Source organism: Poecile atricapillus, chromosome 3 (genome assembly GCF_030490865.1).
Source record: "Poecile atricapillus isolate bPoeAtr1 chromosome 3, bPoeAtr1.hap1, whole genome shotgun sequence".
In the NCBI taxonomy this organism is placed as follows: domain Eukaryota; kingdom Metazoa; phylum Chordata; class Aves; order Passeriformes; family Paridae; genus Poecile; species Poecile atricapillus.
In genome coordinates, this window is record NC_081251.1 from 14,564,638 (window position 1) to 14,588,720 (window position 24,083).

The 24,083-nt window shown below is 41.2% G+C and overlaps 1 protein-coding gene across 2 annotated transcripts; it reads left to right on the forward strand.

Annotated features, from left to right (window-relative positions):
* Nucleotides 1-2,001: 2,001 nt before the first annotated feature.
* Nucleotides 2,002-12,512, forward strand: E2F6 (E2F transcription factor 6). Of its 2 annotated transcripts, none has more exons than XM_058835126.1 (7): nt 2,002-2,256; nt 6,335-6,383; nt 7,865-8,081; nt 8,389-8,547; nt 9,523-9,637; nt 10,935-11,082; nt 11,772-12,512. In XM_058835126.1, the coding sequence occupies exons 1-7, from the start codon at nt 2,191-2,193 to the stop codon at nt 11,816-11,818; spliced, it is 801 nt and encodes a 266-aa protein (XP_058691109.1). In that variant the 5' UTR covers nt 2,002-2,190; the 3' UTR covers nt 11,819-12,512. The 2 variants fall into 2 exon arrangements, with proteins under 2 accessions (XP_058691109.1, XP_058691110.1); XM_058835127.1 differs by having other exon boundaries at nt 2,002-2,247.
* The last annotated feature ends 11,571 nt before the right edge of the window (nt 12,513-24,083 follow it).

Sequence of the window (24,083 nt, forward strand, 5' to 3'; positions counted from 1 at the left end):
TCATGGAACTACATACACCACCACAGAAAAGTTAGCAATTGTTATGTTGCACACACAAAAACAAGCATTTTTACATTTTGGTGTAATCATGTGTCCCTTCCATGACAGGAAAACCTGCACCTGCAGCAGTCTAACCTCACCTTGCAATACTGACCACCAGCATTTGCATGCCATATTTAAATGCACAACTCCAAATCTCTTGAAATAGACATCTTGCCTTTGAGGAGATGTAATATATTTTTCCCTTTTATGCATGTTGAATCATTAAAGCACGAGAACAATTCATATTAGTTCTACATTTCTCATGTAGAAATAATTCATAGGTGAATTATTACCATGCAAGGAGTTGATTGAAAATTGGTTGCTATGAGGAAAATTCCATCCACTATCAAGGCATCTGATATATCATTAGTGATACCATAAGCTACTCTAAAGGAATGTCTAACTGGAAGAGCTATGAAACACAGTAAATGAAAATTAACTCAGTATTTTTTCCAAGATAATAGAGTATTAGTTGACATGTTTGGTCTGACCATATTAGAATATGAAAAAAGTTCTTCATGGCTTTGAAGACCTTAAACCAGATTGGCAGTTTTACATGTCTGATGAAATCAGGAAAGTGACTAGAAATTTTACCTTAAGTGTGGGGGGGATGCAAAATAATTCATAATTCTTTAAGCAAAAGAACTCCATGACAGACTTACCTGCTGTGGAAGAGTTAATTGCCATAAAGAGCAATCAAGCAACAGATAGGCTATCTAACAAGGAGCTATGTTTTAAAGAAATGTTTTTGTCTGACAAACGGAAGTTATCTACACAATTGGAAATTTTGAGTCTACGTGAGGTTGGCAAATGAGCAAGGCGTCAGCGCTTGTAAAATGTTATCAGAAGCATGGAGGAAAGGGCAGGAGCAAAGGAACTGGGACTTGGGAAAGGACATTGCTGCAAGGTAAATGGACATGGTAAAAGGATTAGCTTGGACATGCCACATTTGATAGTCCCTGTCTGGCCCTAGAGGAATACACTTTGCCCTTCACTCACAAACCTCTTGTAATTAATTCATTCTTGACATGGGCATTCTATCTGTGTCTCCCGTGAGCGACACACACGGCTTTGGCTGCCTCGTACTAGCAAGCAATGACAAAAAAGGTAATTTGGCAGGGAATCAATACTAATTACTCTCAAACCTACTTGCATGGCAATGTTCAGACAGAATGCTCTCTCCTTGCTCATGCTGTTACCTGGACGAAAGAACCATCTCCCTCTTCACAGTAAGCAGTGAGGACCGTCTTGAGGGCAAGCCGTGTGAGGAGCGGCTGAGGTCAGCTGCCTTGGTCAGCCTGGAGGAGACTGAGGGGAGGCTCACTGCAGTTCCAGCTTCCTCGTGAGGGGGACAGGAGGGACACACGCCCCTCTCTGGTGACCAGGGACAGGAACCGAGGGAATGGAGTTCTGTCAGGGCAGAAACCTGGTTGGGTATTAGTTCTTCACCCAGAGGGTGGCTGGGCACTGGAACAGGCTACCCAGGGAAGTGGTCACAGCACCAGCCTCACAGAGCTTAAGAAACATTTGGACAACATTCTAAGGCACATGGTGTGACTCCTGAGGTGCCCTGCGCAGAGCCAGGAGCTGGACTTGATGATCCATATGGGTCCCTTCCAACACAGCATATTCTGTGATTCCTCCCCTTAACCCACGCTGGCCGCTGCAGTGCTCAGTGCGCTCCCGCTTCTCGCAAAGGCGAGGACGGGGCCGAGCAGACCGTTTCCTCGGCCGGACTGCCAGGCCGATGGGAGGGGACGCAAGGAGTTAATTCGGCGCATTCCTGCCGGCACTCGGAGCTGCGGGGGCTATCCCGGGGAGCAGGAGGGGGCAGGAGAAGGCGGGAGAAGCCGGGAGAAGCCAGGCAAGGCGGGAAGGCGCCGCGGGGGCCGATGGGTAACAGAGGGAGAAGGCGCGCGCGCTCAGGCGGCGGGGGGAGGGCGCGTGCGCAGGTCCCGCCCCAGCGGCCGCCTCAGGCGCGCGCGGGAGCGGCGGCCATGACGGGCAGCGGCGAGGGCGGGAGCGGCCCCGCGGCGCCCCGCGCCCGGCGGCGGCTCGGAGCCTCGGCGTGAGGCTGCCTGGGCGCCCTGCCGTCTCCAGCGCCTCGCCTCGGGGCCGGCCGGGGCAAAGAGGAGGGGCCGGGCGGACATGGCCGGACGCGACAAGTGGGAGCACCTAAGGCCGCTGCAGCCGGACACGCTGCGTGTGAGTGAGGTACATGGCGGGCGGCACAGGGAGGCGCTGCCTGTGGACGGGGAGAGGGCGGGACGGCGCTGCTGCTGCGGGAGCTCGTGAGGAGGCGGCCGAAAGCCCGTCCTACGTCTCTGCGCGGGAAAGGTGCGGCGGGCCAGGCAGCGTGGTACCCGAAAGGAGCCTTGGGGTGCTTCCCTCCCTCGTGGCGTTGGGGCGGGCTTCCTGGGAAAGGTGCTAGAAGGCAAAAGGAGTGGTTGTTCTTGCCTGTGTTACCTACAGCCTTTTAATCGAGCTAAAAATGCTATAGCTACGTATGAGAAAAGGGGACTACAGTGTATTTGCTTAACATCTGTGATCATCTTACGTGCAGCTCCACTATTACGTTTAGCAATGTTATGAAGTACCGAGCAAAAAAAGGCTATTTAGTACAACTTAAAAAAAATATATTTTTCTAGTTAATCCTGGTGGTGCATACTTTAAATTTTGTGAGTCTTCTTTAAATATTTTACTTTTTTAAAAATTAATCATGTCAGTAGGACTAAATGTTACTTGGAAGTATTTTCTTAAAGCCATGAAGAGTTCATGTGAGTTGTCAGGTGGGTAATTGATGATTGTAAGAAGCAAATGGTGTTTGGCATAGCTTCTTTATGTAGATATTTAGATGGGTTTACAATGAGCGATACTTTCTTGAATCAGCTTCTTATAAACAGGGAGGTAAAAGATGTGGTAGTCATTAACAGCCTTGCCTGTGATGGCCGTGGAATAGTGGGTGTGAATTATGAGTTACATCTAGTGCAGATAGCTCAGTTTGCAGGCAGCAGATGGGTGGTATCCCAAGAGGGCATGAACTGCCCAACCCCTGGAATAACAAAGGGTGGGAAGACAGACGGTGGCACTGACCAGGTGTGTGGATACTGAAGGACACAGCAGAAGCCACGAATTGCCAACCTTCTGTATAACCAAAGGGCACAGAAATGGTGGCACTGCCAAGGTGGATGAAGAAGAGATACATGGGGAGACACAGCAGGAGCAGAGGACTCAGGAGGAAGAGCAAGGATTATTTGGGAAGACTATGAGGGTATAAAAATTTAGGTGTTTCTTTATTGTGTGTCCCACTTTGGAGGTGTCAGCTAGGGCTGTTTCTGTGTTGCTGCACCATGAATAAATTGTTTTATGGAGAGACATTTGAGACTCTGCAGTGAGAAAGCTGGGGTTGAACCAGTGAGGAAAAATGGCCTGACTGTATGAGTTTGGTGTGTAGAGAATCACGTGGGGCTCCCAATAGCACACTGATGTTGTCCATCATGAAGGGGCTGCGGTCCCAGCAGTGACAGCCTCTGTCACTGGAAGTGTGACTGCCAGAGAGTCTCATGAATGGTCAGACTGGGGAGTTTTCTTAACAGTGAGATACTTCAAGACCCTTAGCCTACTAGTAAGAAAGATGAGTAACAAAATGCAGAATCTGGATTCCAGCTTAGTGTTCAGGACTCCAGCTTATTCTGCCAAGTGGTAGTTGAGATTTTTGGGAAGGCAGCTTTGGAAGCTGGAGGGGCTGAAGAGAGATGGAGATCAGTAAGGAGAAACACATTTCATCATGATAGTCATGGCAAAAAGAACATATGCAGGACAGACTAAAGAACAAGGATAAAAGTGCCTGGACATGCAGATAATGATGCTTGGAAAGCCAAAGTTGTAGTGTTGAAACTAACAAGGAGTGTCAAAAGTCACATTATTAAAGAAATTTCCCTGAGTGACCATGCAGGAGCCACTCTAGTCAGTCACTCATGAACCACCTGAGCTGAGACCAAGGCCCTTTTGCAGCTGCACCCCCACACTCACACAGACAAGGTCCCTTCACCAGATTGAGCCCAGGTTTCCCGTAGCAGAGTCTCAAGACATTTGGATCCTTAAAACAACTTAATCTTCATACAGCAGCTGGAGCAGGGACCCCCTTTCCAAACAAAGGAAACCTTGGTCTTGTATACCCTTTACTGGGTTTTTGTGGTCAGGTTTTGATAGTGGGTGGGGGGCTGCAGGGTGGCTTCTGTGAGAAGCTGCCAGAAGTTTCCCCCATGTCCCACAGAGCTAATGCCAGACAGCTTCAGCATGGATCTGTCACTGGCCAAGGTAGAGTTAATTCCGAGAGATAGTAGTAGTGCCTCTGTGATAACATATTTAAGAAGGGAAAAAAAGTTATTATACAGTTGTAATTGCAGCCAGAGAAGAGTGGAATGAGAATATGTGAGAGAAATAACTCTGCAGACACCAAGGTGAGTGGCAAAAGAGGAGGAGGAGGTGCTTCAGGTGCCAGAGCAGAGACTCTGCAGCCTGTGGTGCAGACCAAGGTGAAGCAGCTTCCCCCCTGCAGCCCATGGAGGACCATGGGGATGTAGAGATCGACCTGCAGCCCACGGAAGAGACTCAGGCTGGAGCAGGTGGATGCCTGAAAGGAGGCTGTGAACTTTTGGGAAGCCCATGTTGCGTGCTGGAGCAGGCTCCTAGCAGGGACCTGTGGACCCATGGAGAGTGGATCCCATGCTGGAGCTGGTTTTCTGGTAGGACTTGTGACCCTTGACCCACGCTGGAGCAGGCTATGCCTGAAGGACTGCACCCTGAGGAAAAGTGATGCACATTGAAGCAGTTGATGAACTGTTGCTGTGGGATGGACTCATTGGAGAAGTTCATGCGGGGCTGTCTTCTGTGAAAGGGAACCTGACACTGACATAAAGAAAGGACTCTCTTCCCTGAGCAGCAGTAGGAACAACATTTGATGGATTGACATAACTCCCATTCCTATCTCCCCGTGCTGCTGGTGTGGAGGAAGTAGAGCTTGGGGAGGTGGGAGGGGTGGGGGGAAGGTGTTTTCTTAAGATGTATTTTATTTCTCATTATTTTGGTCTGATTTTATTGGTAATAAATTTAATTAATATTCCCAAGTTGAGTCTGTTTTTCCCGTGATGTTATTTGGGGAGTGATCTCTTCTAGGCCTTAGCTCAACTCACAAACTTCTTGTTACATCTCTCCCCTGGCCACTTGTGGAGAGGAGTGATAGAGCAGCTTTGGTGGGTACCTGTCAGGATCTATCCTAGGGCCTGTCCTGTTGATAGGTGGAGGATGTGAGGTTTATGGGCTTCAGGAAAGGGCCATCTAACACTTCATCAACCCAGGAAGTTGCAAATCAAGTGTCAAAGCCTAGCCTTTACCCTGCAGTACTAGAGGCTGGGGGACCACCCTGTTGAAAGGACCTGGGGGTCCTCATGGATGGTGGGCTAAATGTGCACCTGCACTGTGCCCTGACATTGAGGTATATGAGGCTGTCTTAGCAGGAGAACAGTAAATTGAGGGAAGTGGTTCTTTTTCCTTACTTGACATGTATTAGATTGCCCCTGGAATGCTGTTACTGATTTAGGCCCACTAGTACAGGAAGGCTGTTAACAAACTCCCGAGGGAACTTGTTAAGCCACCGCAGCCCTTCAGTAAAGTCATAGCATATCCTGAGTTGGAAAGGACCCATAAGGATCATCAAGTCCAACTCCTGTCCCAGCACAGGAAAATCCTAAGAGTCACACCGTGTTCCTGAGAGCTTTGTCCAGGAGCTTCTTGAACTCTGGCAGGCTGGTGCTGTGACAGCTTCCTTGGGGAGCCTATTTCAGTGCCCAACCACCCCCTGAGAGAAAAAACATATTCTGAGTATCTAACCCAAACTTCCACTTGCAAGCAAGTTAAGAACTTTAAAAGGTGGCTAGATAGTTCACTACTGTACATGATGGGCAGCTTAAAGGAAATGGCTGTGAATTGAACCAGATAAGCAAGAGGAGGTTGCAGCTTGCTTGAGCATTAGCGTGTTCAGTGGTGTTTCCTGTTTTAAACAGTGAGTTGTGCTGAGATTAAGGACTAAAAATTCTGGCAGGAATTAAAGAGCCTTCTTTAGATAGAAGATTCCTTCTATCTAGTGACAGTTTTCACAGTAATAGCTGTTGAGTTATCAGAACTGTGATGGCTGTAACATCTAAAGTAGATTTGAGGATTTCTTCTGAAGAAGCTCCTCCTGTAGATAGCATTTTATGACAGTTGGTTTTTCCCCTTTTTATTCCCTCAGGCACCAATGATCAACCTGAATGTGCACAAGGACACACGGCTTGTGAAAAGTAAGTTGTTATGTGTTCTGTGAAAATTAATCTTGCAGTACTTCATGTCTTTCTACAATGTGAGTATATGCTGTAGACAAATGAAAAATGGTTTTTACTATCAGCAGAGCAGGAAAAATGCTGAACACTGACTAACAGATGTGAAGCAATACATTCTTTATAGTTTTTTTTCTCTTCAGATTTGTTGCAAGTATACCTTCCCACTGCTATATAGAAAATAATGCACAGGGAAAGGTAAGTTAGAGAAAACTGGAACAACGTCCTGGAAAATGTTTGGTTTTAGCTGGTGTTAATAAATGTGGAAATAAACTCGACTGAATTTCTGGGTGTTGGGGTTTTTTCTGTTTAGTTTCTTGCCAGTTGAATTGTTTCACACATTTCACAGTAACACAGTTTAAAACTGAGTTGTTGAACCTGTCAGTTGCTTTTAAGGATTCCACAAACTCTCAGCCATGGAATGGGTGTGGTATGTTATGAGTAAAAGTGTGTATCTCATTCATCTTGGGTAAAATACTGATGGTTGAAGGAGAATGTTGTCTAGGCTACTTTGTTTACACACACACCTTTTCTTGAAGCATTAGACCGGAATATTGCTCAGGGACACAGGTTGATCAGATGAAATACCTGTTTTGCTTTATGGGAGAAAAGACAAGTAGCAGCAGAATTTGACAATCTTTTATTGACTAGCATCAAATGAGTGTGCATACATGACTTTTTTGTGCCTCAAAAGTAAGCACTTTTTTGCATACATAAATAATAACCTCACATTATTAATTAGTGACTTCTGCTGTTTCAGCAAATACATTGGTAAAGGATACATATAACACAGGCATCTCTAAAACCAGAGTGTCATAGCTGTAGATCTTTGTTGCATTAGTAAATCACACAATGGAATGACCAGTTGTTTTGCCCTGAGACCAAATAGTGCAGTTTGTCTACATATTAAGTTCTTCAGTTCCAGAACAGATTGGTCATGTCCAGCCTGATACAGTCCTGAAGCCAAGCTGACTCCTGAACCGTGCCTTATACTTGCATGGGAGGTGTGTTGGTTAAACTGGACCAAAAAAAGAGTAAAAAAATATTCTAAGAGTGACATGGAGCAGAGATAGAGCTGCGTTTCTCTGGCAGCACCTCAGCACTATCTGTAGTTAACCAAAGGTTTCTTTGGTATTCGTTCAGTGATCCAATCTCACATGCTGTAGAACATGCAGTTACTCAGTTATTAATATCCATACTAGCACTGTGGAGTCATGAATGTTTAAAGGACAAGGATGCATGCTTGCTATTTACATAAAATCATTACAAACTAATGTATCTGTGGTTAATAGGCTTTATATGGTGCCATTGCAATGTCAGTATTAAAAACTGCAGTGCTTCCAGAGTTTTATCTTCATTTATACATCATCACTATAACTTTTTTTTAAGGAATACTTCTTCCTTATGTAGTAGCTTACTCTAAATATTCTACCAAAACTTTACAGAAACTGTGGAAGTCAAAAGGCCTCGATTTGATGCATCCTTGGTGCTTTTGACACGAAGATTTATGGCTCTTCTCAAAAAAGCTCCAGATGGTGTCCTTGATTTAAATGAAGTAGCAACAACACTTGGAGTACGAAAACGAAGAGTGTATGACATCACCAATGTGTTGGATGGAATCGACTTGATTAAGAAAAGATCTAAGAATCTTATCCAGTGGATGTGAGTTGGGTTTGAAACTTCTAGTTTCTGAAACAGTAAATCCCAAATATGTTGAGTGATGTTTATTACTTTGAGGGTATCTTTAAGCATATTAACTTCTCATAGGTAATATTTTAAGTTCTGTATCCTTATGCTATGTGAATTACCTAATATGTTAAAAAGTATCGAGTGCAGAAGTACATGGAAGCATATTTCAGCAGAATAAAAGATGCCAGAGTTCCTTACTGTTTTCTGTTGGTATACTTGATGTTTGATAAACAGGCTTTTATTTATTCAAACATACTAGACAACTTTCATGTTCTTCTAGAGGTAACAATCTTGACCAAGTCGTTGGAAAAGTACCAGAGCAGCAAAACCTTAGAGATGAACTTTCTGACTTGTCAGCCATGGAAGAAGCTTTGGATGAATTAATCAAGAATTGTGCTCATCAGATATTTGAACTAACAGATGACAAAGAAAATGCAAAATATCCTTTCAGCTCTTTCCAACATGCATTTTTTTAACACATGGTTTGGTTGCACATACATCTAGTAAGAAGTGTACGCTGATACCACAGGTATGCACTATTGCTTGGTAATTTTATAATAGCAAACTTTTTGATTACTTTGTATTTCAGAATGCCAGTCAGGTGCCTTGCTTTGCAGTATCATGGACAGTCTAGCCTGTCCTCAGAGGAGTGCTGCTTGTGTGACCTTTCTACTGCAGAACAATGAAGTGGGGCAATAATCTTAGTACCCTGACCATCACCCTGTTCTCTCCAGTTGAGTTGTCTCAGGGGCAGGTCTTGACCTACCAGTGAGCTCAAGCTGCTTTGTGAGATGTCAAAGAGGACTCGGAATGTAGTCCCAGTGGCCTGTCACCAAGCATGTTGGTTGTGTCCTAATACTCCTCTTTTGAAAGAGATTCCAGTGCAGTTCTGACTTTCAGATTGGTTTTGACAATAGAAAAGATTTATTTTAATATATGGAATAAAGATTGAATTTTGGCTTTGACAATAAAATATTATTTAGCTCCCTTGTTTGGCAAGATGTTAAAGTGTGTGTGCAAATAAAATGTGCTCATTTTCTTTACAACTTACTGGTTAAGAAAATAGTTTTATAGTGTCTCAGGAAATTATTCCCATGCTATTAAAAATAGAATGTAGTTTCTGAAGAACAGTACTCCTTCTGCTTTGTAGACTTACAACAACGTCTGTGAAAACTGTTTGGGTTTTTGTGTAACATTGAATAGATTTTTAAAAGCTTTTTTTCCTTCCTAGAAATACAGAAAAGTATTTTTCTGCCATTAACTGATACTTTATTTTAGAAAGCTAATACTAACCTCTACTAAATGGTTGATCAATTTTCTGAAGTTGGTATTCTGCTTCAACATATCTTGACATCACACTCTTTGCTTCTGCCCATTAGCAAATTACTTTACAGAATCCTTGACCAATGTATACACTAGCTTATGTGACATACCAAGATATCCGAAGCATTCAGGCATTTCAGGAACAGATTGTGATCGCAATCAAAGCTCCAGAGGACACCAAATTGGAAATACCAGTTCCTAAAGATGTAAGTTTTATACATTTCTCCTAAAGGAACAAAAGTTCTCAATTTTGATTTTTTTGCAGCAGCAGTCAAGTAATTGACTTCCAATTTCTTTGTCATGTGGATAGAGGTAGTTCATTGTTGTGTTCCACTAAACAGTGCTGCAGGGGTAATAGTCTTAAAAACTTACTTGCTGTATATTTCTTTTTGCCTAAATTATTAAGCCATAAATGTATCTGAGCTTTAGTTACCTGGTTTCGCTAGAGAGAATGGAACAGCTGTAATAAAGTATGCAGTGTACAGTATGGTTGGGAAAAGACAACATTTTGTCACTGGTAAATCAAATCTAGAGGGGTTTTTCATGGAGTGGGGCTGTGTGCGCCCTGTCCTCACCCCACAGTGCAAAACACAGGCTCCGCTCTCGTGTCACAGATGAGCCAGACCTTTGCCCCCTGCACCCAGCAGTGCTGCAGCTGCATAGTGGGCCCTGTCTACTGGGAACCCACTGTTGGTAGTGCTCTGAGGGCAAATCCTGGAAGGCAGCCTAAGATAACAAATAGAACTTTAATTCCATATTATTTTTTGCATGAGCATTTTTGATAATCTTCCCGATTGTGTAGTCATGGAAGTTGCCTTGCTGTGTGGACAAAAAGGTGGGGATATCTTGGGAAAAGGCGATTAATTAGTAGAACCAAAAGAGTTTAACCCACTGCATAGATCTCCAGTAGTTTCCCTGGTCAAAGTAGCTGTTTGTCATCAGTGGAGATGAAAAAGATACAATTCCAAATACCTCCTGAAGCAATAAAAAGGCAGAATTTAAAAAGCTGTAAATTAGAATAGAATATTTTCTCCATTGTGCATTAAGATCTATTTGTTCTGTGTCTTGCAACGTGATGTCTGCTGAAGGAAAGCAGTAGAAGTGATAGGGATTAGTTGTTTTACCACATCCATTAAAGCTATGTGCTTCAGTTTGTGGTCTGATTAACGGAACTGTTTTGTCAAGTTTTTAAATGTTGTTACTTTTCCTAAGCATATAGTAAGTCTTGGTCATGTATTTGAAGGTCAGTAGAAAGACTGAATAAATACTTAAGTGCACATTCATCAAAAATGAAAGCTTGTTTGCTTAATTCTGTGTAATAGTTGGCCTACAAATCTATGTAATAGTTGCAATTTATGTTGAAGTAGTAACATAATTTTAAATAGTTGTGTTATTTCTGTATTTGTTATGTTCTTAATCTGTTGTCTTTAGAATATTTGTAAAAATAGATAAAAAATGTGTAAGATTTGTTCTTTGGATTATATGCAAGTTGCTGTTTTATAGGATCACATAGAAGTACATGTGAAGAGTACAAAAGGACCTATTAATGTGTATCTATGTGAGGTGGAAATAGAGAAGTCAGCTGCCAAAACTTTTCAAGATACGGATACTGTCACTAATGAAACTGAGACATCATATTATCCTCATGAGGGTAATGTCCTCCTTTCACATTTTTATCCACGTATAGTTTTTGTTAAGATTGTAATATCATTCTGATAAAGTTGTAAGCTGTACTGTTGAAAAAGTATAATTTTCTGAGCATAGTTGTGGGTCAGGATGTGTGGGAGTATAGGAAACGCCTGGAAGAGAAGTCTGTGCTGTTGTGTTACCTCTCAGCAGCAGGAGGTCAGACAGTCAGGCACGTGCACACAGAGCACGGCACTCTTGTTCCCTGGCCTTTTCCTTCCTTTGCTCTTTGCTGGTTTCCTGTGGGAGCTGCTCCATGGATGGAGCAGCGTGTGTCAGCTCTCAGCTGCTGCACTACAGAGTCCAGCTCGGCTGAGATTGTTGCCATGAGAGTTATGATGCTGTTTAAATGAGACTGCTGTTGCTCATTCCTGCCCTAAGGGAGGACAGACAGAAGAGGGGATGTAGTGTTTTAATCTCCTAAAACAAAATTGGATGGAATAGAGACTCTGAAGAACCTCTGAAGATGCTGCAGGATGTGGCAGCTCAGAACACAAAGAGAAATTATTTTTAGAAGTGCTGCTTTATAGGTTAAAGGAAGAGTTGACTTTTTCATCCTAGGCATTTTTTTATTTCTTTTGCTTGTGGAATAGCTCAGAATTATATTTTCTACAATTAGAGTAATCATATTCCTTTTTTACTTTCCTTTTAAAGTGAGATCACCGATGGAAGAGAAAAAACCATTTGAGATGCCAGATTAATTACAACACAAAAATCTAATACAGAACGTAAATATCTGTGTTATAGGGCTTTTCAGATCCAGGATTTTCCAAAGCTGCCTGAATCTGCAAACTTTATAAACTGAAATGTTCCGAAGTGTTTAAAAAAACAGCAGTGGATTGGTTGAGTGCTGTCACATGATTGCTTATCTTCCCAAGTCAAAAGACACCAGTTTCTGCAGTTGGATTTAGGAGCTTTGTTTTCTTAATTGCATGTGACCTATAGAACTCTGGGAAAACACTATTTTTACCTTGTCATTTTTATTGACAGAAAACATAGATAATCAATTACTTCCAAAGAGGAAGGTTGGAAAACTATTTCTGGAACAGTCCACAATCTGTGTGAGAATGTATAAAATGAAGAAATGCACTTTTCAGTTCTGAGGCTGCACTACAAAGCAGGATTGTCAAATAAGAGTGTAACAAAGAACTGATGTATTGGAAGCCTTTGCTATAAAGAACAAGATGTAAATATCCTGAGACTTACGCCTTATACTGTGTTAGGTGCTGTTTGCATCCAGCTCTACATGAACTATGGTATCAACACCGAAGTGAAATAATTGAGTTTTGTGTACATACTTGTATCATTTCTAGGTAGTTACTGATGTACATTTATTGAGATGGTTTGCATTTCTGCCTTTGTACAGCAAAGAAATAAAATAAGCTTGCAAAAATAGGCAATAGTCTGTGTGGAGTTGCGTTTGCTGAAATTCACTGAGTAACTACAAACATTTTAAATTACGTGAAAATTTAAAATCTGTTTTGCATGGTGCTGTCAGATAGCACTTAGGTCTGGATCTTGTGATGCCACTGTACCATAGCAATTTTCAGTAGAATGATCAATAACTACTTAAACTGGTTGCTTCCAGTTTCTGGAGTTTACGTACAGCAGAGCTTCAGCCAAGTATCGTTGACATCTTTATGGTTCAGCTTGCAAAAATATGTAAAATACTTTAGGACTACGTCTGTATTATCCATCTTTTGTATCCATAAAACAAAGCTGTGGAATTTGGATAATGGATTTTCTAAAGGAGTGAATTGTCACTGTACAAATACTGTGCTTGGGCTCACTTCATCCCAGTATCAAACTCTACATCAGAGGTTTCTGTAGGGGTGGGGTTAGCAGGTTTGGTTTTAAATGGGAAGTCCAAGTCCTTGTTTTACTGATCACACAGCATTAACAACTATACATCTACTGACAAGTGAGAACATCAAAGTTAATTAACCCCGAATGTTCTAGCCAGCAGCTCTCCAGCTGTTTTAGACAGACGCAGTGAAATTAAATGCTCTATGTTCTACAATACAAATAACGTGGTGCAGGTGACACTGATGAGCACAAATGTACCTAAATATGGATTGAGAGTTAATTCCGTTTTCCACAAGGTTCCCTAATTCTGCAAAATGCATAGTAGTATACTATGCAAATTGGGGAAAAAATGCCAAGTGCAAGCTTGTGTCAGAAAGTAATCTTGAATTTTTGTGTATGTCATGCCAACTTCTGGCTCCAGAATACAGGACTTCAGTATAGGATACTATTTTTCTGTCTATAATATTCAAACTAAAGGCTGAGCTTTCATAATAAAAAATAAAAGCAAAGTTACAGCCCAACTAATACACAAAACATGGTAAAAATGAGGAAGGTGCTGCTCCAGTGGAGGTGGGAGTGAGGTTTAAAACTAAGAAAGCATTTTTTGCACAGGAACATTGTCCTTTTCCTTCAGTGACTGGTTTCTTTTCGGATGGCAAACTCTATTTGATGCTTTACATCACTGTTCTCTTTTGGTGGTTTGGGGAGGTCTGTGCCAAAAAGAAGCATTGATTCCCCCACACTAATTCAACAGCTCAGGACAATGTTTGCCATAAAATGTGTAAAGAATTCCAACACTAATTCTGAATGCTGTATGTTGGAGTGGGTTTTTGTTACATGATCATAAAATCCTAGAATGGTTAGGGTTGCAAGGGACCTTGAAGATCACAGTAGTTCCAACCCCTCTGCTTTGGGCAGGGACACCTTTCCCTACATCACAGATTTAAGTTGGAAAGACCTCCAAGACCACCAACTCCAACCTTTGACCAAAGACCACAACATCAACTAGACCATAGCACTCAGTGTTAGATCCAGTTGTTCCTTGAACTTCGCCAGGGATGGTGACTCCACCACCTCCCTGGGCAGCCTGGTCGATCCAGTGCTTCACAATTAACTTTAAGTGAAGAAATTCTTCCTGATATCCAACCCAAATCTCCCCTGGTGCAGCTTGAGACCATTTCCTCCCATCCAACCTGGCCCTGAACACTTCCCAGAGATAATAAGGGCAGCCACAGCTTCTCTTGGCAACCTGTTCCACTGCCCCTCCACAAAGAATTTCTTCCTTATATTTAATCTAAACCTACCTTCTAACTCTTAGTCATCACCTATCTTATCTGTAGAGTAAGGAAGTATATTTTTACAAAATAACCATCTTAAAAATGTTAAGGAAGTCTGTCTTCAACAGCAGAACAATTCATTTAAACGAAACACTAGGATTTTTCATTTTGAACAAATCTCTAGTGGTTGTTTTTCTCACTCATTTGTTCAGATTTTCTAGCAGTATAATTCATTTTTTAGCCACACAATTGTCACAGTGGAATGGAAGAAGCAGTAGTATGGCAATTATACTATTATTTTATTAAATACATCTGTTGTTTTAATAGTGCACCTTCAGTGGAACAAATGGACTTTTGAAGATTAATCAACTGCTTTTACTACTTCGTTACATACAGTATTACTCATTGGTGATGCTGGAAAACAATGTACTGTATAAGCTCAGTGCACTAACTAGCTGAAAAGAGTCAGTTTGGACTTGAAAAATTCCTGAGTGATGCTGAACTTACAAGCTCACTCGTAAATGTGACAGGACCTTACTCTGAATCTATAATAATTCTTGATTTTTTTTTTTTTTCTGAGAGATAATTTGTTTTGAGTTCCTACCTGTCCATTTTCAGTACATTTGTATGTGTAGGAAGCTTTCTTGGCTATTTGAGGACTCAAATAAATTTAAAGTTTCCAATACTCTTCCCTTCAGTAAGAATGGCTAAGCATCTGAATGCATTAATCAGCAATGGCAACAGCCAGGATCCATAATTATGAAATGCCTGGTTTTGCTGATTCTTACTGGAAAAAGCACTGCAAGTTGCCAGTTCAGTCCTTATTTGGTGTGGGAAATCACTTTCCAGAGTTTTCAGATGTGAACTATAGTTTTAAATAATGTGATTTTTAAAGAAGAGAGAAGATTCCTGCAAATTATTGTCTGTTGGAAAGCATTTGAGAGCCAGCAATTTTCTTCATTTTTAATAATCTTTTTGGTGTGTGTGAAGACCCTCATTTATAAGCACAATTAAACACTTATTTCAAAAGTCACTTTAGCTTGTCCTTGTCAGTGGCAAAGTTCACCTGCTGGTGAAGCCCTGAGGTGCTCCCAGTGTGCTTGGGCTGGCTGCAAGCTCTAAACCCTTGTGTTCCATGATCCCGGTACATAGAGTGTCCATGGCACCCTGCTGGAACCTCAGAAACTGCTGACAGGTGTATCTGGAACATTAATCTATTCTTGGTTCCACTTCTGACCTGCATGGGGTAACCTGTGAGAAGTGCATTGAAGCTAAAATTATATAAACTACGCTTGGTTGTGTAGGTTATATAAATCTCAATGGGGATTCTCACTGTTTATAGATGTTTCCTGAAGGACTGGGATACTGGTTTGTCGAAAAGCATGGTCTGTGTTTCGAAGGAAATGTAATGATGTTTGCAGTGAAAGGGCAGCCTGGCTCTGTCCATGTATGGCTCCTGGTTCCTTCCTTCCCTGCAGGCAGACAGTGGGTGATCTGAGGGCCGGGAGCTGGGATCTCCAGACACCCACCAAGCGGACGTGGACTGATAGAAGCTTCTCACCATGTAAACCATGAATGAACTGGTGTTCGCAATTGCCTCTGGATTAAGGGATGGGGTTATAGAAGACAATCCTAGAAGCTGTAACAGCAAATTCAAAGATCCAAGCTCAGCACATCACAACTCTTTTACTCTTTTATTGACTTATATTAGGCCACTGTGAGGGTGTGTGCCCCCCACCCTGGACAGAGTGTGACCACAAAAATGTTCATTAGGCCTCAGCCTTGACAAACAGCAGCTGGCTGAGCTCCTCTTGAGCTCTCCTGCCAGAAGCTTTTGCTAACAAGCTCCTGTGTTTTATTGAACAGCCTTGGAAACTTACTTTTGTTGCCTGAACAACCTACATGGAATAATATTTTTGCTATCAAACTTTCAAAGAAAGTTACTGACCTGAATTGTGGCCAGGATGGAAAACTACAGTGACTAAAGCCAACTCTCTTGTGATCCTATAAACACCAGTCCAAAGTGAGACCCTTGGAGCTGTCCTGCACTACAGTAGGTTGGGGCCAACATCTCCCTCTTGGGAGGGTGTACTCTCAAGTTTGCTATACTCAGGATTCCCGAACAGTGACAGATCCTGGGCTGATACACCAAATCCTCAAGGCTCAACCATTGAGAAGATGGAAAGACATCCGAGTACTTCCCTGAACTTGAGGGGAATTTTTCACACGCATATCCCTGCAACAGACTCTTCATATTTGTGTGCATGCTGTGAGAGAATGAAGTTTTAAGGGATAATGACTTAAAATATTGCCCAATTGTGAAGATGCCAGTGTGCTTTCCTAAAGCCTGATTTGGAGGTGAGGTTTTGCATTGGTTATTCTCTGATCTGGTAAGACCTAGGGTGGATGGTGTGCTATGAGCAAGACAGGAGACAGGTCCTATGGAGATGGGATGGTGCTTCCTCTTATGCTAAGGTGCTCTCCCTTGCACAAACCACTGGGTTGTAGCATGCATTCAGTGGCCCTTCTCCCCCCAGGAAAGTACTGGGACATTGACATGTGGCCTGAGGGTGTTCATCTCTGCTGATGGGCCATAATTGACTCAGCTGCCGGTATTGTGGGCAGCAGTGTTGTCTTAGATGATGTCAAGGACTCCCAAAATGTCCCATGATCCACAACATTACCCCATCCAGTGTGAAACTCGCACATCCAGGGAAGATACCTGGGCATTCCCACCTGAACCTGAGTGAACATAAACTCCAGAAATGTTGTGTTCTGCAGATTGTCACAGGGGTTTTTCCCCAGCACTTCTTCAGGACTTCCCTCACCACCCAAAGGATCCAGCCTGGAATCACCACTTTGACCAAGACTGTGGAACAACCAAGTCTCATCACAGGGCCTATGGGTGTTGAGATCTTCACAATCTTGTCCTCTCTTTGTCCTTTCTTTGCCCCTGTACATGTCCTTGGGTGAGGTGGTTGTGCTTTCATACTGCAATGCTTTCATGTTGTTAACATTACCACAGATAATAACAACCAAAATGGAAATGGCTACACACCTATTTTCCTCTGCAACCTAATTGTTCTACAATAAACCCTACAAATGTATATTTACAAGCACTGATCACTCAGTGTCATTTCATTCTAATCCTCCCCAAAGGATCTATTAGCAAGTACCTGGATCTATTAGCAAGAACTTTCTGCAGTGGGTCATAACACTTGTGAGTGTGAATATGACATAGTAAATGTGCTAGGAATGTTCTCCTAGATTCTTATATAGTTTAAATTTGTAGTAAGTCAGGCCTGTAAGTAAGCTGTGATATAGTAAACTCTATATGAATCTATTGCTAAATTGTTTAGCTTCAGTATCTATTAAGTACTGCTAAGTGCTGTTAAGTTTTGTTAAGATTAAGTGCTTTTGGGTCATAGGGATAAACTCTTGATGAAGTCCAGGCTCAGTTTAGCTCAGAGGTCTACTGTGAACCCTGTGGCTCTACAAGAGGGTCTTCTGTATTCCTTTTGATTCCTATCTTTTCCTATAATTTTCTCTTCCCCCTTCTCTCCCCAGACTCTACGTAGCTATTTTTGGGTTTATTTTTGTTTGGATTGATTGATTTTGGATTTTTGTTTGCTTTTTCTCCAGCAGTTTTAACCATCTACTAAGTAGTAGAGTGAACCTTGCCAGCAAACTTTCTTGTGCTGTCACTTTTATATTAAACCTGTTTTTACTGAGTCACTTTGCCAGTGATTCTTTAAGCAACCTTAAAACACTCATTCAGGACATATTTCAGAGCATCCTTCAAAAAAAAAAAACTTGACACTTCAAAAGAAAACTTCATGAATATAAAAATTTGCAAGCTATTCAGTTAGACAGTTATCTGTTCACCTATTCATCTAAACAGTTTTCAGTCTCGTGTAGGTCCTCATGCAAATCCTGCACAGAACTGTTTTTAGACAATGCAATATTTTTTTCAGACAGATAAATAATTTTGATGTTGCAGCTGTCATTTTCTAAGCAATTCTTTCTGCCCCTCCATTTATAACCATAAAAATGTCCCAAGCAGGTTACAACCATAATTATTGCTTCTCTAACATGCAGCCTAGGCACATATGAAAAATGAAACAAGAACTGATAAAATTCTTGCAAATTAGGAAGGTGTCAGATCAGATATAAAGTTCCATAAAGCTCAGAAACTGGAAGGTTGTTCATATGTATCTTTTAATTACAAGACATAATAATTAAGAGTCTCGCCAGTTCCTAAACTTAGGATAACATTTGTGTGTACATACTGTGACCTTGACATTGAAAGAGTTCAATTCCAAGCCTGAAAATAAAAATTATCTATCAGAAGAAATTTTCAAAATACAGTGAAAACATTTCAGAATTTACTTGGATAACGAAGTCTTAAGGGGGATTCTGCTAAATATTGCTAGTGGTAAAATTTTAGTGTGGCATCTGGAATGAGGGAAGATGTTAATGCCACTTTGAAAGGACATGTGGTTAGTATCTCTCATGTTGTTACTGGCAAGATCCACCCTTTCGAACTATTATGAGACTGTCTTCTGCCATTTGCATTTGCTAAATTGTACTCTGCCTCTGCTCTTGTTCTGGAGTGGCCAGTAAATAAATTGTATATAGAATGAATGAATGAACCAACAAATGAATGAACTCACTCCCATTTTCCCAGGATGAGAATCATGAACCTTCAGACTATTTCTTCCTGACCATGCTGCAGCTACTTGCGTGTTGTAAGCAAAACCAGACACTCTGCTGCTAGCTGGGCAGTCAAGGATCAAGTCAAACTTCCCAGAAGTTAGTTGCGATCTTTTCACAATCCCTAAAACACCTACAAAAACAGGACAATATCCACACAGTGCCTCCATCCTAAGCACTAAAGCAGTTTGCACAGAATTCAGTCAGGAGCTGAGAACTGTGATTTACTTGATAATGCTACTCCCCACAGATTGTCAAAGAACTTTCTTACTAAGCAATATTCTCGCCATCAATACCAGTAATACTTTGTGTAAGAAACAATTTCTCACGAAAAAATCTCCCTGGTTTTAGAAACAGCTTCAACCTTAACTGGCCAGCAATGTGTGCAAGCCTTCAGGCTGACAAGAAGTTATTGGAGGTGATGATTTCTGTAATTATTCGGCTGAAGAGAAAACAAACACATTTGAAATTATGCAATTTTATCCTATCCTGGGAGAATATTAATGAGGGAAATATAGAGATATAGGATTAATTATTCCTGTGATTAGTGGTTAAAATAAAGCAAAGTAAAACCAAAGTACTGTGAAAACATTAACATTGTCTTTCTTTTGAGATAAAAAAAGACTTAATTGCAGATTTATCTTAAAGAACTGAATAAAGGGATAAAAACAAATGCCAGTCTTTCAAATTGCCAAAACTGACACATTGACTGTGAATCCCCCCCAGGGATTAGTAGTTTTGACTAGTATGGAAAGTATCAAAAATATTGATGACCCTGGACCACTGAGCAGCACAAGAGGCAGATGTGGATTAATGTGTATTTATTGATTAATTATGTGTTTCTTCGGGTCTGAAATACTCTAGACTGGATTAAAAATTTACTGCAGGTTGAAGATCAGGAATCTTACTTCTTTCAAAAAGGATTTAAATCTGTGACATTAGATGATGATTAGACACTTTAAAACAAGTATCTTCCAATCATGATATACTTAATTCCCTGTCTGTAAAATACTGTTCCTTTATACACGGAGGAAGCATAAACTGCTTGGAAAAAAGGGGTTGGAAAGTTGTCCAGATATTGTCTGTATTTTGTGTCTCTGAGGATCAGTTGCCTGGAAATGAAAACAAGACAACAGCAATTGTTTACGTAGATGTCGCCTAAAAACTTCTCAGGCATTTATGCTCTCTCTGCTGACTTTATGCCAACTGTCCGTCTCTTAAACTGACACATGGAACTATTTTTGGGGCGTAAGGAGGGAAGTCTGCAAAGCAGCATTTATGATTTGGAGTGAAAATGATACAGAGCTAAAGGGTAAAAAAAAATCTGCCTAATGCAATTTAAGAAGTTTTTTGCCACCTTTGAAATTAAAACTTGATCAGGATGGTGGTGTGTGTTCATTTGATTGCTTCCACTCAGTTTAACAAAATCGAGGTTCAACTAGAAATAGTCATTCAGCCATGTGCTTTATTGACAGCAAATGGTGGCTTTCAAATGGGCTTCCTCTAAGTATATATACAAATTATACTTCTTCTAAGTATAATATACTTAATTGTTGAACTTTGATATTTTTGTATTGGTAATTCTGATTTAAAAGTAATAATGGATTCATAATGGTAATGCTGGTAGTACAGGTGAATTACTGAGATACAGAGCTACCACTATCAGAAGGATGAGATGTAGTTTCTGTTTCCATACAGAGAAAATCTCAGTGTGGGCTGTCCTTTAAGGACTGTTTTACTTATGTATGAACCTATATCTCCTTTCAATACCACATCCTGCTGCTGTCAGGCAGCTTGCTGCCTCTGGAACAAATCATTCCTTTGTGCTGTGCCCATTTGCAAAAAGGGGTGACTGTCTTGATCTCCTTTGCAAACTGTGATCAGTTCTGCTCTGCAGTGACTCCTAAGAGTGTCCCAGCTTCCCCAGGACCCTCCATAGGATGCTTGTCCAGCAAGGGCAATCCCCAGACTTGCTGTGCTCCATGAAATAATCACAGTGCCCTGGGACAGTGCATAATTTCTGAAGACAGTACTGGAGACCTCTCCACTATCTCTAAAGATGCTAATCCAGGGCTCTCATTTTTGCTTCATATCCTTTAAGAAATTAAAAAGCAAAATAAATTCAATGTTCCAAACACATAAACAAAACTAGCATCTTATTGACAATTTCAGTTGAGAAGCCTAAGTGTACAGATGTACAAATAAATGCTCCTTATGCTTATTTTACATATACTTTGGGGTTTGGGTTTTGTTTTTTTCCCTTTGGTATTCTACCAGTCTTGTATTAAAGAGACCAGATCTGAAACATTTAATTAATCTTCAAGTATAACTTGCCTTTTTTTCTCCCTCTAGGTTAAATAAACTTTTTAAAAACTTAAAGACAGGATTAACCCTGTCCTCATATCACCTCCCAGTACATATGGTTTTTACAGCGGCCAGTGAAATGGATTCAGCCTTCCAGTATCAAGGCTTGTGTGAAACAAACACTCTAAACACCCTGAACTGGTGCAGAGTTTCCAGGGAAACTTTGGTGAAATGGAAAAAGGGAGAAATTATCTGCCATTTCTTATCTGTGTCAGACAGTTCCCCAGCTCCGTAGAGGACCCAACTCCACAGAGGAGCACATCTGCCCCTGCTGAGCCCAGGGATACCAGAGCTGCTCCCAGCGTCCTGGAGGCTGCGGGGCCACTAGAGGGATGTCTACAACCATCCTTCCACGGCTTCTGAAGCGCCAAACCATCAGTTCACATTCCTGACCAGCTGCAAATCACACAGGGCATCAAACAGTCCTTAGAAATGCTGCGATGGATGCATCAGAGGGCTGCTTACCGTGGCCTAGGGAGAGTATTTGGACACTACCAGTTGGAAAGTTGAGATTAATGCTGGAGAGCTGCAAGGTCCAAGAGAACTGACCAGAAGTTATACAGTGGTGGATTCACTGAATGGTTTAGGTTACAAAGGACCTTGACGATTATCTAGTTCCACCCCTCCTTGTTCTGGTTGAATAGTTTTAACAGTATTAAAAACTACACCTAGTTATATGCTTTTTTTCTTCATTTGTTTCCAGTAGTTTAGTTTGTATCTAGTGGAATGGCATAATCTATTTAAATTATCAACAAGTTAGCTGTAGGCTCACTGCAAAAAGTGTTTTATTTTTTTATTAGTTTAAACTAGTTGACCAGAAAAGCATGAAAAAGTAATAGGGATCCTCTCTACAACTGTCCTACAGGGATCAGCTGTTGAAACTGATAGGATGAAAGGGGCTACAAAAAAAAAGGAAAATATGAGTAAACTGAAGAAATAAACATTAGTTGTAAGTGCTATAAAACAGCTTGTGCACTTCAGAACAGCGTAAGTAAGGAGCCCTAACTAACTACCCTGGATGGGCATATGGGTCAAACTTTTACATTTAATTACATTTACTAATTAAAAAAAAAGAAAAAAGTTATGATTTATGTGGAAAAAGCATCATGGATTTTAAAAGAGATAACAGTTAGAGATGGATTATTTATTCACTTATTTAAATAGTTAATTCCCCAGAAAATGTGGTTTCAGTCATGTCTAAACTATTTGCTTCAAATTTGCTGAATAGTTTTGGCTGGGGAAAATAAAATGAAGAAGGGGATAAACTGCGTTGGAGGAAATTCCCCAGTTAGCCAACAGCTCAATGATCAGATAATTTACTTAGGTAGTAGAGACCCCTTAAACAGAGGCTCTTTTGAGGTGGACTATGCTCAATCCTTCTTGTGACTACTTTGATTTTGTCCCAGTTGCAAGAGATGGGGACACACCTCCCAAAGGAGCAGGCTGGTTCCCAGAGGAGGAAGCTGTGATTCTCATGCTCCCCCTTGCTGACCCAACAAACTTGGTGCCTTTGTACAGGACAGCAGCCTCAATGTGAGGAAGAATTTCCCCTTTGTCCTGCTTCATGGATACCAAGTCCTTGGACAGCTTTCTAAGAAGTAGAATTCTGTTTCAAGTTCCTTGGACAAAAGTAGGATTTCCTCATCTTAAGTATATCCATGCTATGACATTCTTTCAAGCATCCAAAACAAATATTCTGCATCAGATTAAAACATAACATTTAATGGTTCACACAAAGAAATAACCTTCAGGTTATTTTCCTTCAGCAAGGAAAAGCAGCCAGTTTGGTTATGTCCAAACTGTGATGATTTTTATTACATTCACTGCAGTTCTTGAACAAAATGCAACTTCCACCAAGTCTTTAACTGATCATGGAATAGTTTGATAACCTTCATCTAGACTACCCTACGCTTCTTACAAAGCAGCCACATAAAAACTGAAAATGACATTGAGAGCTCCCGACTCCAGTCCCTGTGGTGCCAGACACCATATCTTACAGCCTTTTCAAAGTGCACCGATACACTGCAGGTAGGTATTATCTGGTTGCCTTTACTTGGATGAAGGTTGTACTAACCCTGCATTGTGAATGTCTAGAAACAGTCTTATTACCCATCCAAGCTTATTCGTTGCCAGTTTACTCGCGTATTCTCTTCTGCCAGAATTGTTCTGTAATGTTCTTAAACTCCTTGGCTGCTTGCTGTCTTTGGTGTATCTTCAGGCACCATATTCTCATCCACTTCTCTGCTGGATCTAGAAAACTAGGTTATTCAAGCCACCTCATATGAAACAGGCTGTTTTGTTCCTTTATCTCTGCCAAATTTCCATTTTCAGTTCCTCTTCTTCAATCAGATGAATAGAACTATTTAAGTCCCAGTGTTTTCACTTGATCTTGCACTATCCTATCTCACTTGAGCATCTTTGTTAAATTTTACAATACCATTTATACTTTTCAATTCCACATTTTCATTAGCTAACATAAGCCTGATGTACTTCTCAGCAATTTTCAAGTGGTAAGTTCCACATTGCATCAGAATCTCCTACTAGTCCCCAAGGGTGCTGCCTATATAGACTGTACTATTTAATAATGTCCTGTTTCTATCATTCCCATCACTGAGCTGATCCGGAGCAGTCCCAACTCTCAACTCTCTATTGATGTTGTCTTCTGCAAACAGCCAGCATTAGGAGCACAGTCCTGGATTTCATGCTGGTAAACAAAAAGGTTACAATTTCAAAAAGTTAAACAAGAAGGACCAGGACTGGTCCTTGTAGTTCCTACCAATCCAAATCTTCAAGGATTCAACTAATA